We start from the raw sequence: 14,119 nt of genomic DNA, 5'->3' as shown, positions 1-14,119 counted from the left end.
TTTGAACCCAACGCATTTTACCTATCACTACAAAAGAAAAAATTTTTGATTGTAAGCAACAGAAAAAAAATGATAACAGTGATGGCATTCCTAATGTTGAAGATCAACGGACAATATATCATTTCTCTTCTTCATCAAAATAAATGTATCGAAAGGCTTGTATATGCAGAGCATTCACTTTAGGAATTAGACGAAAATCTCCAACTTCAAAAGCAAAAAGTGCAGTGCAGTGCGGCAAATAAATGACAAAAACAACTTGTTTGGATGAATTAATTTTAGAAAATTATCAATAATAAAAATAATGGCTAACTTTTAGATTCAAAAATATGAAAACGAAAAGAAAAACGTCCAGAAAAGAACCTGCACACAACCCCTAACAAAAGCACCACCTCCTAAATACATGTTAGCAAAATCAACTTTTATAAGTATTGTTTCGATATCCTCTCCCTCCCATGCATGCAAAATGTATGTAGTATAGTATTATGTATGTATGTGTACATTAATTTTTATTCTTTTTTTTTTCTTATTTATGTGTATTCATGCATAGATCATATGTTCTGGGTTAATTATAACTACACCCTAATTATAAACTAAACGTAACTTGTCGCCTTTTTAGCATTGTTAACTTTAAGAAATTATATTATCTAATATTCAAAAACAATTGGAGTAACATCATTTCAAAAACAAAATTATAAATAAAGACGTCGAGCATAAATTTCATATAAATCACAAACTTTCATACTAGATGCTATACGAAATAATTTAAACATTCGATCATACTTCGATTTACCATGAAACTTGCAAAAATAATAGTACAAAGATTAATTAAGAATTTGTATGACGAACTAAACCAAACAAAAAGCTTTTACGTCAAATCAAAAAACTCGAACAAGACCCTGAACTCAAACTTGCCAAGTCCTTTCCTTCCCCTTTCTATTCCATTTCTCCTTGCCTTTCTTCTAGATTTATCTCTTCTTCTTTTTTCTTTTGTTCTCAACTCTCCCTCTTTTGGTCTTTGTCGTTTTCTTTTTTTCCCTTTTACTTTTCTCGTGTGTTGTTCTCCATCCCCTTTGTCTCTATTTTAAAAATGTGTTCCTCTCCCTTTTGGTTGTTGTAGCCTGTAGGGTGTGTTTATAAAGGGACGGGAGGGAGGGAGTTAGGGAAGTTGAGAAAATATAGGGTGGTTTTAGGTTAGTGGGAAAATGGTTACTAAGGGTGGTAAGGTAATGGGTAGATTAGGATAATTTTTTTTTTAAATTTAAAATATGTATAAAAATAAATGATAATAAAATTTAAAATAAATAAATAAAATATTAACTTATTAACTTTTATACTTAAGATAATATAAGAAAAATTTATAACTAGCCTAAAATAAAATATAATTAAGATAATACTAGAACTACTAGCTTATTTATTAAAATTTAAAAGGAAAAATATATTTTTGAAAAAAAAAAAAATTCATATTAACTTTAAAATAAAAATAAAAAATAAAAAAATTCCAAAATGCAACTTGATTTATTTATTTATTTATTTATTTTTAAACTAAAACTTATTTAAATGAAATAAGAGCTAAAATAAATATCCAACAAAATATAAATATTTGATGTCTCGAAAACTAAGTTAAAACTCGGAGAGGATAAAAAATGTCGTGTCTACACATATTTGAATCCTGTCGTCGTAAATATCTAAGCGGAAAAACGTAAAGAGATGGCCACATTATCCTCCAAGTTCCATATACTGTTAGCTAGCTCCTAAAAATTTTCTTGATTATGCTGCCTATCCTTGCTTAAGGCCTATATGAGATCCTATTATCCTAATAACGTCATGACATGCTCAATTATCTCTTGACTTAGCTATGTTAGGCTCTTTAACAATTGTTGTAGCTCATCATATGTATTCCATGCCCCATTATTCATATCTAACTACTGACTATGGTACACGGTTGTTATTGTTTACTCATCACATGTGGATTGGTGAATTTCTCATAGTTGGTGCTGTCGCGCATGCAACCATTTTTATGATAAAATTAAGATTATGATCCAACTACTCGATACAACGATCTATTTATCACCTTCAGCATCGATTTTACCATAATAACCAATTAATGCACTTCAATTCTACCCAATGCACGTGATTCGTGATCACAAAAAATGAGGTAAAGATGGTTTTACTCCCAATTCAGTAAAGCAAAGCGCGTCATATTTGCTAGGTGCCAAGAGTCCATGGTGCTTGCTTCGACTTCGACTTCGACTTTGGGTATGAGAAGTTGATATGAAAAGTCGACAATATAAACTCCTGTCAAGTTGGAAAATAGAGCGTTATAGGTAGGCCGTCTTTCTTTGACGAGCGAGAGGTGAAATAGTAGTTTTTACGGCAAAAAATTGAAGAAGCCTCTAAAAAGATGCACTCAAATCTCCACTCAGCTGTTATACTATTTATCAATATTCTATGCCTTCTCCATATGCCCACATCATCTCTCTGTCAAGATGACCAGCGATTATTCTGGAGGTGCGGTGAGCCATTTAGATGCGGCGACATTTATATTAATTACCCTTTCTGGGGAGGGAGCAAGCCAGAGTACTGTGGTCATCCAAGTTTCGAAATCAAGTGCGAGAGTAACATCCCCAAAATTGATATTGAATCAACAACATACAAAGTGATAGCGATCAACAATACAACTCGAATAGCAACCCTTGCTAGAGATGATTTACTGAGTGATCTTTGTTTGGATCGACCTGAGAATGCCTCCTTAGATTTAAACACTTTCAGCTATGTTTCCAGTGACCTGAATATTACTCTGTATTACGGCTGCACCTTCGTCGCTAATCAGCAAATGCCAAGTGACCCAAGAGTCTTCCCTTGTGGTGGCGGCACGTTTGGTTTATACACGCTGATCGGCGTTCCCTTCGGCTTACCTGGAGTGAGATGCCAGAACCAAATAATATATAAGGTCAATCAAACGAGTGCTGGGGCATTAGCCAGTGGTACAACTTCGGTTGAAGTTCTGAGAACAGCCATTGCTGGCGGTTTTTCAGTAAATTGGACGGCACGTATTGATTCTGGTTGCCGACAGTGCTTTACATCAGGTGGAAGATGTGGATCCAATCCAGATTCTGCAGCCTTTGCTTGCCATTGCGCAGCTGGTACTCATCCAACCGACTGCAGCGACGGACAAAACCAAGATGGCTATGCCGGTAATCTGTTCTCCATATTTTCCGCATGATTATACTAGATTCTATGGATCAATAAGGTCACATAGCAGATGCATAGATGGCTCATCCATATGTTGCCTAGGAACCATAGCAATAAGCAACTGTTTCGTTAAGGTTGACAAACAAAATGGCAAAAGTCCTTTTTAACTTTTGAGATCTTGGTAGTTCAACATAACTCGTGAATCTGCACTTCTCTAGCACAACTCGTCAAAGATATAATAGCTAATATGGTTCATGTTCGTTCCAATCTAAGACACCACTTTTTTCTAATCATCAAGAATTTCGGACTCTCCACAGGTCTCACAAGACAATAGGCTCTTATACCATGTTAGAAACTCGTGGAGGAAGAGCACTTTCAATCATTTATATCCTCTTAAATACAAGTTGTAGGAGAAAGAATTCTTTTCTTCTTCCAACATGGCTTGACCAAAAGACTAGCTATAGTTCCCAGGAATTTATACGTATTCCTCAAACATATATTCCCTTGTTTAAAAGAGAATGACTTAGTTTGACTTGACACAGAGTTTTAAGAAAATAAAAAAAAGATAGTTATGTCAAATGTACTAAAATATTCTTTTAATCTTGTGGTCTTAAACATGTCATGCGCAAAGATAAAATTAAAGTATTGTCAAAAAAAGAAAGGGCTCATTCTTTTTTAAACGAATTAAAAGGAAAATAGCTCATTCTTTTTGAAACGGAGAGAGTACCTAATTTAGTATGTGTATCGTGATCTAGTTACTACCTCACTCTTTTCTTTGGTTCATGAATAAACCGCAAATGAATCCTCATATCAATTTTCCAACACACGAACTAAGAAATGCACATATTTAAGGTGAATCTAGGTTATCACATTCAACATCCCCCTTTAAACTAAGTTCATCACTTCAAGACGCATTATGGAAGAATTCGATCTTCAAGGCTTGTGAAAGTAACCCAACCTGATCTTATGACTTCATAAATTCATGCTCAAATTCTTTCGGCTAAAGCTCTTTCTCTACCTCATTCATGTCCATTGTCTCTTTAATGAGAGCCACATTTTTTACCTTTATTTCTTACCATTAGCTTATAAAGCATGTTCCGCAGATTCTTGCTTCGGTTTAGTCTTTCTTCATGAACTTTCATAGACACCGTTAGTTGATGAATAGCGGTGTCAAAATCCTTGAACTCTTGTGACACTTGAAAGCAAAAATCATGTTAATTCTTCAGGTTTGTGAGTGACCAGTCACTGATCAATTGCCATGTAGTTGTCCTTCATCCATTTCTTCTCGCTTTTCCTTTTGTGGTTTCTGTGAAGGGGAACGCCTTTCAACCCATCTTGAAACTGTGACGTGGTTCTCTTGAGTTGTTCATTCTTGATAGTCCTTTGCAGTTTTGCTCAGTTGAAATCCTTCTCTGGAAAGCATATTGATATTTTCAGCCATTTGGCGTCTGTTTGCAGATCCAGGAAAGAGGTTTAGCATTTCCAAGAAAGTTGCAATAGGTAAAATATATGTCATTCCCTGAATCTTCTTTTCTGCATTTGTACTTGGCACACTTGATCTATTAACATATCTATATGCAGTTGGCTCAGTTGGTATCGCAGGGCTGGTCATAATATCAGTTTCAATCATTTATTGCCTCAGCAGTCGATGGTCATGCTGTAAGCCACTGATTTGCTGGAAGGTCAAATCAGAAGATCACAGAATTGAAGAATTTATGAGAAACTATGGATCTCATGCTCCAAAGCTGTACAGCTATTCGGATCTAAGGAAAATAACAAGCTCATTCAGCCATAAAATAGGACAGGGTGGCTTTGGTCAAGTATACAGAGGAAAGTTACCTGATGGCCGTGAAGTAGCTGTAAAAGTCCTGGCAGAAACTAATGGTGACGGAGAAGAATATATAAACGAGGTAGCCAGTATGAGTAGAACTTCCCATGTTAACATAGTAGGGCTTTTGGGATTTTGTTACCAAAGGAATAGGAGAGCCTTAGTCTATGAATATGTGTCCAATGGTTCGCTGGACAAATTTCTCAACAATGGACCATCTGGCACAACTTGTCCCTTGGGGTGGGCTACATTATACAGGATTGCCATTGGAATTGCACGAGGCTTGGATTATTTGCACCGAGGCTGTAATACAAGAATTGTGCATTTTGACATAAAACCTCATAACATTCTCCTGGACCAGGATTTCTGCCCCAAAATATCCGACTTTGGCCTCGCTAGATTGTGCGAGAGAAAGGAGAGTATTCTATCAATGTTGGGTGCCAGGGGAACTGCTGGATACATTGCTCCAGAAGTGTTCTCTAGAGCGTTTGGACACATCTCTCACAAATCAGATGTCTATAGCTATGGTATGCTTCTTCTTGAGATGGTTGGGGTGAGAAACAATGTTAAAGTGAGCCAAACTAGTGAAGTATACTTTCCACATTGGATCTATGAACATCTCGAGTTGGGGAAGGACCTAAATCTACAAGGTATCATGGACGAAGAAGATGAAGAAATAGCAAAGAAGATGATTTTAGTTGGCTTGTGGTGCATTCAGGGCAAGCCGTCAGATCGACCAGCAATTGGGAAGGCAGTCGAAATGCTGGAGGGAAGCCGTCACTCCCTACAAGTTCCACCAAACCATGTCTTATTTTCTCCAACAAAAGCCATCCCCGAGTCGTTTACATCAACATACACAATGACGTAGGAAAGGAAGTTCATTTCTGGAGCCAAGTATCTCTTCCAAGGTAAAAAAAGAAAAGAAAAATTTGATGCAAGTTTGTCAGATTTTACTCTATTTCAAACGAAAGTGTTGATAAATTTAGTGGGATGTTATCCCGAGGTTGATCGCCACGATAATGTTTTGGAGCCATTAGGCTCACTTGATGCAAGTGGTCAAAGATAATCGAGAACGTAAGGGGGATATCTGGTTCCTGAATCACAAAACTAGCTTCAATGCGTTAATAAAATTATTGCCAATTGGTACCAAACAGGGAGAGAATATAAATGTCACATTATGGTGTTACCAAGCATTTCAACTCATTTAGTTAATCTAGTTGTATCATACAATGCATGTGCCAACATAAATGATGCCCAAGGCTGGCATCCAAGTTATATATGTACCATCTCCTGCTGAAAATGAGAAGCCACAACCTGACCACACTTGTTTTGGTAAGTTACAATTAACACTGTCTAGAGGTAAATGAAGGGTAAAGCCATAGGAGCACTACGCCCTGGATTGATGATTACCAAATAACAACAGATCTCCTGGTAACACCCATCTCATGCTGCATCAGAACCACCTTTTACTGCAGTGTAGATTTGCCACTAGTCAATTTTGCTAAAGCGAACTTAATTTTAAAAGTCAATAAGTGGTAAAAACAGGGCCTTGTTATGCAATCTGCCAATCAGTAGAAAATATAAAACATGTTTGCAGTAATAATTCAAACCTGGAATTGGCACAATATCACAAAGTTGCTGCATGAGAGGAGGAACAGTGTCCTTACAAAATCAGCAGGGCAATTAATGTTACCGACTCGGTGCCGTATGGAACAAATCCCTGTAGCATGTTCGTCTTATCCAGCCTCCAAATGTCTGTTTTATTGCTTTCAGGTGTAGAAGTGGGCCTACCTAATGCTTCAACAGGTATTTTCCTGTAATGCAGGTTATGAGACTAGGAGGTTTGAAAACTGGAACTAATTGGCCAAGCTTTTGAGAGAAAATAAGTGCTTCTGGGGAGTAGCAGATACTGTTTTTCAGAAGCTAAAAAAGCAGCTTCTTCCTAAAAGCACTTATTTGAAAAGCACTTTTGACTAATTGCTTAAAATCTTGGCCAAACAGGCTATAAATCAAAATTATCTTAAACCTTACCAGATCATGCAACAAGTAGCAGTCCTTTGAAATTTGTCTATGCTGTAATGTTAGCAATGTTACTCTATCAATCCATTGCTCGTCTGCAAGTCCACCATCATCCTGCCACACAAATTACAGATAAGTGAACTAACACCATGGCTGAGAATTTGACTGTCCCAGTTCTACAAATATGAAAAACCGTTCAGAACTATTAAAACCCAAACTAAAGCACCTAGTTCATGATATAAATTTTGCAGATGGAATGAGAGTGATAGGAAAAGACAGCAAGAGAAATGACGAATAAATTAATTGAATGACACCTAATCCAGCAAAAATGCTATCAAGGGGTAAATTAAATAGACAGTAGCAAATTCATGAATCTCTGGAGATTCTTTCAACACCATATAACTTTGCAGGCCAAAATGGTTCTACAGTAGTATCTTACAGAAAACTCACTTTGCGGGCATCAAAACTTCCAAAGCATTCGTCCGCACCATACCCTGGCGCACCAGTGCATGATGCACTAGTGCTAAGTCCCGTGGTGTGGAAGGATTTATCAACCTCACCTTTGTTAAGAAGGTGCAGTCCTTGGTATCTTATCATCTACTTGTATTATTTAACATATAGTGTCATGGCCACAGGGTATGTAGTATTCACTTTAAAACCTTAGGTCTTCTGCTCATTTATGGGATTCTGAAGGCACTGATATCATCAATCTCAGACTCTCAGTATAAAAAATTGGAAGCATAACTGCCAAAACTCAAACATCATATTTTAGCCTCATCAAAGGCATAACTTTTAGTAGATCAACATCTATTCAAGTCTAGATGCGACTTCTGCATTCTCATACTAAGAAATTCAAACCTCCATATTTCAGACGGGATTTTCCAAATCCAAAATAAAGCTGAAACAATATGAGGCAGCTGCATCTCTTACTTTAACCCAAAAATAAGAATTGAAGTAAAACAAAGCTAAAAGATCAGGATATTGACAGCATATCTTTATAGGTAAGAGAATAAGATACCTGAAACCCTGCTGTTTCATCAGGAAAATCACAAAGAGTGCTTCTCCAAGTTGCACAAATCCCAAAAGTGAAAATCCCAAGATGCACTTCCACCTCAAAATTTAACAAGTTTAAGGTCATTAATCATGGATTTTCAAAGCAATAGTCCTTATCTCCTCATAAAACTCAGTTAGCCAATGGGTGAACTTCGCGCTGATGTATGTAGACCATGTCAAGACAGAGATCAAGAGCAATAGTAGTGACAGCCCACAAGCTTTTAGGTCTTCCCCATTTGACCAATCTTTACTGTATATTCAACCTGCAAAAGACAATTATCCATCACATTTCAGCTAATAAAACTGGATAAGATTCACTTGAGATACCATTCAAAGCCAAAGCTAATAGTCAAGACTAATTTAAAAAATGAAAAGCAAAGGAAATCAGTTGGTATGTAGACGAAGAGGGACTTTAACAGAGACAGAAATTACCAACTTGCACTTAAGATCAGAGATTGCCTGCTCCGTTTGGTTTGCATAGAACTTCAATGACTGACAAAGAACAAAATACATCTTAGATCCAGGATTTATAACATTCATAAAACTAAAGACTAAATAAACTAGCCATAAGACGCAGAAGACTCACTCCAAGTCTCTGCATTTCAAGGGACCGAGATAAAGCTTGTCTTTTGTTTAAAAGGTTTTGACGAACCAATTCCGGGCGTCTGTAGTTCTTTCCCCGATAAATTATTATCGCATGGCCTTCTTTAAGTTTGTCTACAGAAATCAGTATGCCACCACTTTCTGCCTCCAGGTGCTTTGCAGTATGAATGACCTGAGAAAAAAATTTCTGCATTGTGATCACCTTAACAACTTCTCTGTGCTTCCAATGCTGATGGAGACCAGCTAATACACCATCAAAAACACAGCGTCTCCCTGCAGTCAAATTGAGAAAGTAGATTTGAGGTGACCAAGTGATCACGAAATAGGTTTACCATAGAACATAACAGCAAACATTCTCAATTTTTGATATCCTACAATAAACTTGAGCAATTAGTAGTTATCAGACAAGAGGCATTCTTGTCGAATATTCAAATGAAATGGACCTGAATGAAACGGAACCAATATGAAGGATTCATATAGTTGGCTCAACTAGTTAGGGTTGAGGCACTGTTGTCAATCCCATGAATACAATTGAGGAAAGAAGTTTTTTAATGCAAGTCCAACAAGGAAATTTGACAAATTATAATTCACTTTTTTTTGTTGGAACTATTTAAGATGTGTAATCATAACAGAAGCTTCAGAAACTCAGTAGATAATGGACAATTTATCAATAGAAGACTCAATTTTTCAATCACAACTCAGCGACAGCTTTTATAGTTTGACCAAGAAAGAGAAGACAGGAAAATATCAAAGAAGTCTGCTCACCAAGTACTAAACTCCTGTCCATCTTCAATCCTATCTGCCTAAGAGATAGTTTCTCTTCCTGTGTTAAGATTTCTTTATCATCATCCTGTTTGGCAGGTCTCCATGCAGCATTTAGTTTTCCTAATGCTATAGATGATTTTTCAATCTTCTTCTTGAGCTGCAAGATTGAGTAAGAAAGTGTTTCATTTGCTTCTTAAAAACATTGAAAGTGAAAAAATAATAGCTGATATCTTACGATGTAAAGGCTGTGCTGTTGATTCCTCAATTCTTTTTCTAAGCTTTCCTTTTTAGCCACTAATTGAACTTCAATCTCAGATTTCTCCTTTCCAGGTTCTGCAATTGTCTGGAATTCTGATAAAGTCCCAACATTACTACTGCTCATTGATACTTCAGTAGTGATTGGAAGAGTTTCAATGGCTTTGAATCGTGCAACTTCTTCCTCAAGCTGACATCTTGTGAGCTCCGCCTCCCTCTCAGCTACGAGGCTTGCAACTTGAGAAGGAAGAAAATCCTTTCCTCTATATAGGATTATAAAGAATTTATTCCGCAATAAAAGGACTCCTCCTGTTAGAGACTGCAAAAGAAAACAGAAAAAAAGAGAAAATTGAGCATTTTATCAGAACCTTAATGACAAACCCACTAATATATTGCCGCCCAACCTCTTCTTTCGTTTAGCTTCTACCACTGCTTAGAAGAAGGCTCACTATAGCACTATGGAGATTTTGTAGCTAAAACAGGCTAGAATCAATGATAAGATGGTCAACAATGCATAATCCAATAAAAGAAGCATCAGTCGATTCAGTAACAGTGGAGCACTTTCAATAAATGACTTCCAGGAAAGAAGTTTGCATGGGAATCAGATCCATTTTGATTAAAATAGTCAGGCTCTCAAATAATTTGTCAAAGATGTTAAATAGATACCAATTATGACATCATGTCAGTCAAGAGAAACCAAAACCCAACACCACCACCAGTCGACCAAAAATTCAAGTTTTGCTTCCACCATTACCAATTTCCAACACCGATCTGTAGGTGAGTCACAATTCCACCAAACACCATCTACACTTTTAATAGAGAATCAAACCAGGTTTCAAACTGAAGAGGAGTAACTATTTTAATCTACTATAACTAACCACCAGGCGAAGACAAGATAGTTAATAACTCTTCTCCTCTCATTTGCTACTCTACTAAGATGCCTAGAAATATAACTGATGTCATGTAACCATAAAACAAGCTTGCTAATATAATAAGTAAGAACAGACTCATCTATTGCTCGAGAAGTTGATGCAATTAATTGAGAAAATACAAGGATGTTAAATACGAGTTGTTCTGACCAAACTTACCTTCAGCTCATTTGCCATTAGCTCATTGCTAGTATTTGGAATTCCCCACTTCAAAGCTATCTTTGCTATATGACATTTCTCCCACAATTTTACGACTGCTGCAGCCAATCCTTGCAGTTTTCTGTTTCTCCCTTCATGTCGTGTCATGAAAAAGAATTACTATTTCAAACAGGACAAACATAGTCATAGAGTTGCACAAGGTGCATAGCCTATTGCATCAAAATCAGTACTCAACTTTCATACAATCATCCACGATCCAAAATGCCAAATAATGTTGAGAGTGCACATGTATAGTGTTCTGGGGACAAAGGTGGAAAGGAGGGAGCTGACTTGCTTTCTCTTTAACCTCAAGTGGTGTAATAAGTAGATCCTTTTGATATATTTATCTACTATCTCCATGCAATTTTAACCATTTTAATTCCTAAGGTCAGTTGACCAGATTTTGGGGGGAAAGCCGAGTTCGGGGAGTAAAATAGAAACTCTGAGAATTACATCAAAGCAATCCCAAGCAGCCACAACTCTTACATCGAGAATACGTAATAATCTGAACAAGTCCTAGGGAAAGATGATTCTTTTGACCCTTATATGAAGAAGTGACAATGTTATAGAACAAAAGGAGTTCCTTACAATAAAAGGCACCACATACAAAAACTTGCACATGACAAGCACAATCAGAATTCTGATTCAAATATCCTGTTTTCTTTGACGAAGCAACCCACTTTTCTAATTAGTTTATGATATTACATGTCCATTTATTAAATGTCTAGAAAGTCAAACTCAGAAGAAGCATATACCACTGGCAATTTGTCTTTCTTGACATGAACATAAATGGCCTAATATCACACATAGCAAACATCATACAACAAGCAAACTACAGTTACATAACAGGAAATACTGCCAATGCTAAAGATGATTCGAGTTCAAATAATCAATAGAGAGGCAGTATAGCAACCCAAGATATACACAAGCGGAAAAAATATGCAGAATAGAATTCCCGGAGCAATTCGGCAGCACAAGATATGCATCTCCAAGACCAGAAACTTACCGAGGACAAAATGAGTTGGCAAAGAACGAGCAAGTTTCCTTAAGTGTGTAAGTTCATCGTCTGTCAGCTTTGATCTTGAACGTGGCGGGCAAAGTCTAAAAGGTGGCTTAAATCCAGGAACTACTTCAGGAAGCAAATCTGCATCCACAGGCAAAGGCTTTGGCCACCACCAATCAACATAACGAGGTCCTAAGTCATCCAATAATCTATTGGCTTCCCTCTCATAAAGTGATTCATTCATTGCTAGGCCATCCTCTTCTGATTTTTCACCACTTATCATTTCATCTTCACTGCTCCCACTTGAGTTCACTGACGAGAAAATACTTGTCTCTTTAACATTTTCAGTAAATGAAGAGTTCTGTTGACAACATAGAAAATCATGGTGCAGCTCCTTCTGTCGTAAAGTATAGTCACATCCTCTATAAACAACCAGAGTATTTTTCTTCCCCCAAACAACAATGCCTCCAGTCTTCATCTGCAGTATGAAAGGAATAACACACAATTCTATCATAAAGGAAAGAAAGTTAACAAAGTAACCTCTACACTTATGAGAAAGCACTTTTACCAGCACCCAAGACAACTGAAAAACAGTTCTGGCGATCCCAAAACCAAAGCCAAAAATTACTTTCTTCTTTCACAGATAAAAAATAAGATTCAACTCAATCAAAGATGCATTAGAAGTGTCTTAAAACATTATTGGTAGCTTGGTTAGATGTATAAGAGGAAATAGTCTTTCTGAGAACTTCGCATTATTAGACGGGCATTGGTTAACATGAAAATTCTTGACGACGGATATTTGCTTGATGATGAAACGTCACCGCAACTTAATGCCATTATATATCTCAAACATACAAATCTGTTATAGCAGTATCAGAAAACAAAATATAAAAACATCACAAACTGAAAAGGTACCTCTGCAAGTTCTTTTCACCCTGCGAAGCACAAAATGTAGAAAGCCTATTTAGGGACATATAATCGTAGATAAGACAGTGTTCATAGACAAACCTCAACAATTTCTCGAGCTCTGTCCATATTACGACATAAAGGCAGGTCAAATTTGAGCATTGCAAGTTCATTATTCTTCCAAACCAAGTGGATTTGGTCAACAACAGCTCGCGTGACTCCTGCTTTCTTAACCTTCACCCACTTCTGAATCCTTTCAGCCTCACCTCTCAATCTCTCAAGCAACATTGCATCAAGTTTCGACTCAGCAGACGTGAGAACTTTCGCCTTCTTTATTCTCCTATACACAATTCTCTCCTCACTCTCCCATGGCATTCTCCCCCCACTTTTTCTATTCCCATTTCCTTCACTCTCTCTCGACAAAGCATCAAATTCCAGTCCCTCAAGCCTTTCCACATCATCCTGATTCCCATATGGATTTTCCTCATCAAATTCAACTCTCACTTCTTCCCATTCAGCTAAACATCCTGGTGGGAACTGAAATTTAACCTTTCCATCAGTCTCAAGCTCTGTAAATTCCAAATTTTGTGTTTCTTGGAGTTTATCAATTCCTTGATAAATCTTCTTCATTGCTCTTTTACCTCTTCCTCCACTAACTTTACCAGAAAGTGCATCAATAGGATTTTGGGTTTTAGCAAAGTTGGAATCTTTCTTCTTTCTTGATTTGGATAAGTCCAAAACTTGATTGAGTTCAACAAGAAGAGGACCCTTCATCCATGGAGCAGTAGGACCTTTAATTACTGAACTTGAATGGGAATTGGGGTTTGATGGTAACCCGTAATCTTGATTTTCAAATTCAAGATTGCATTGTTCCAAGTTTTTGCTGGGATGATGATTATTATCATTGGATTTTGAGGAAAAGGTGGTAACTTTCGGATTGAACGATTTGAAAAAAATACTATTTTTGTGGTTGATGATAAAATTTAAATTGGGAGATAGAAATAAAGCAGCAGACATGGATATCTTTGATAGGAATTTGCTAACTCTCCGCAGTTGTGAAGTCGTACGGGATAATTACAGGGAGATCGAATGTCGAATAAAATCGCAGAGAGAAAATATTATCTTTGGATAATGGATGGTACTTTCTTTTACATTTTGAAAGAATGCTGATATTTATTACTCCCAAATCATGTGTAATTATTTTTTTTTTTAATTCGTCTCAAAATGAGTATCATTTTTTCTTATTAGTAACTTTTTAAAAACATAATTATCTTTTTATTCTTATTGATCCCATTTAATTAAAAAAACATATTGGCACATTTTTTTATAAAGAATAATTTGATAAACTTTATCAAGTCTTTCCTTTTT

The 14,119-nt window shown here is 36.6% G+C and overlaps 2 protein-coding genes across 3 annotated transcripts; one reads left to right on the top strand and one right to left on the bottom strand.

Moving 5' to 3' along the window:
• The first annotated feature begins 2,137 nt into the window (after positions 1-2,137).
• LOC107860073 (LEAF RUST 10 DISEASE-RESISTANCE LOCUS RECEPTOR-LIKE PROTEIN KINASE-like 2.4) lies at positions 2,138-6,213 on the top strand. The gene is made up of 3 exons (XM_016705288.2): positions 2,138-3,194; positions 4,651-4,692; positions 4,774-6,213. Exons 1-3 carry the CDS (start codon positions 2,402-2,404, stop codon positions 5,886-5,888), a joined length of 1,950 nt encoding a protein of 649 aa, XP_016560774.1. The 5' UTR covers positions 2,138-2,401; the 3' UTR covers positions 5,889-6,213.
• On the bottom strand, positions 6,174-13,907 carry LOC107860071 (chloroplastic group IIA intron splicing facilitator CRS1, chloroplastic). Of its 2 annotated transcripts, XM_016705286.2 has the most exons (11): positions 12,854-13,907; positions 11,849-12,323; positions 10,804-10,934; positions 9,696-10,034; positions 9,461-9,617; positions 8,679-8,968; positions 8,525-8,584; positions 8,058-8,355; positions 7,052-7,153; positions 6,631-6,834; positions 6,174-6,489 (listed from the first exon to the last, which is right to left on the bottom strand). In XM_016705286.2, exons 1-8 carry the CDS (start codon positions 13,766-13,768, stop codon positions 8,314-8,316), a joined length of 2,409 nt encoding a protein of 802 aa, XP_016560772.2. In that variant the 5' UTR covers positions 13,769-13,907; the 3' UTR covers positions 6,174-6,489; positions 6,631-6,834; positions 7,052-7,153; positions 8,058-8,313. The 2 variants fall into 2 exon arrangements, with proteins under 2 accessions (XP_016560772.2, XP_047263228.1); XM_047407272.1 differs by having other exon boundaries at positions 6,174-6,834; positions 8,529-8,584.
• Positions 13,908-14,119: the final 212 nt, after the last annotated feature.

The sequence above is a fragment of the Capsicum annuum genome, chromosome 2, assembly GCF_002878395.1.
Source record: "Capsicum annuum cultivar UCD-10X-F1 chromosome 2, UCD10Xv1.1, whole genome shotgun sequence".
NCBI lineage: Eukaryota > Viridiplantae > Streptophyta > Magnoliopsida > Solanales > Solanaceae > Capsicum > Capsicum annuum.
The sequence above is the reverse complement of the archived record's forward strand: the minus strand, read 5'-3'. Positions and strand labels throughout refer to the sequence as shown.

What these genes read in the sequence shown, in the direction of transcription:
- LOC107860073 (XM_016705288.2), top strand. Translation starts at nt 2,402, where the DNA reads ATGCACTCAAATCTCCACTCAGCTGTTATACTATTTATCAATATTCTA. An exon ending in AAACCAAGATGGCTATGCCG is followed by an intron (nt 3,195 to 4,650) that starts GTAATCTGTTCT and finishes GTCTGTTTGCAG; the next exon opens with ATCCAGGAAAGAGGTTTAGC. An exon ending in TTCCAAGAAAGTTGCAATAG is followed by an intron (nt 4,693 to 4,773) that starts GTAAAATATATG and finishes ATCTATATGCAG; the next exon opens with TTGGCTCAGTTGGTATCGCA.
- LOC107860071 (XM_016705286.2), bottom strand. Translation starts at nt 13,768, where the DNA reads ATGTCTGCTGCTTTATTTCTATCTCCCAATTTAAATTTTATCATCAAC. An exon ending in GGACAGGAGTTTAGTACTTG is followed by an intron (nt 8,969 to 9,460) that starts GTGAGCAGACTT and finishes ATTTGACTGCAG; the next exon opens with GGAGACGCTGTGTTTTTGAT. An exon ending in CTGATCTTAAGTGCAAGTTG is followed by an intron (nt 8,356 to 8,524) that starts GTAATTTCTGTC and finishes TGTCTTTTGCAG; the next exon opens with GTTGAATATACAGTAAAGAT.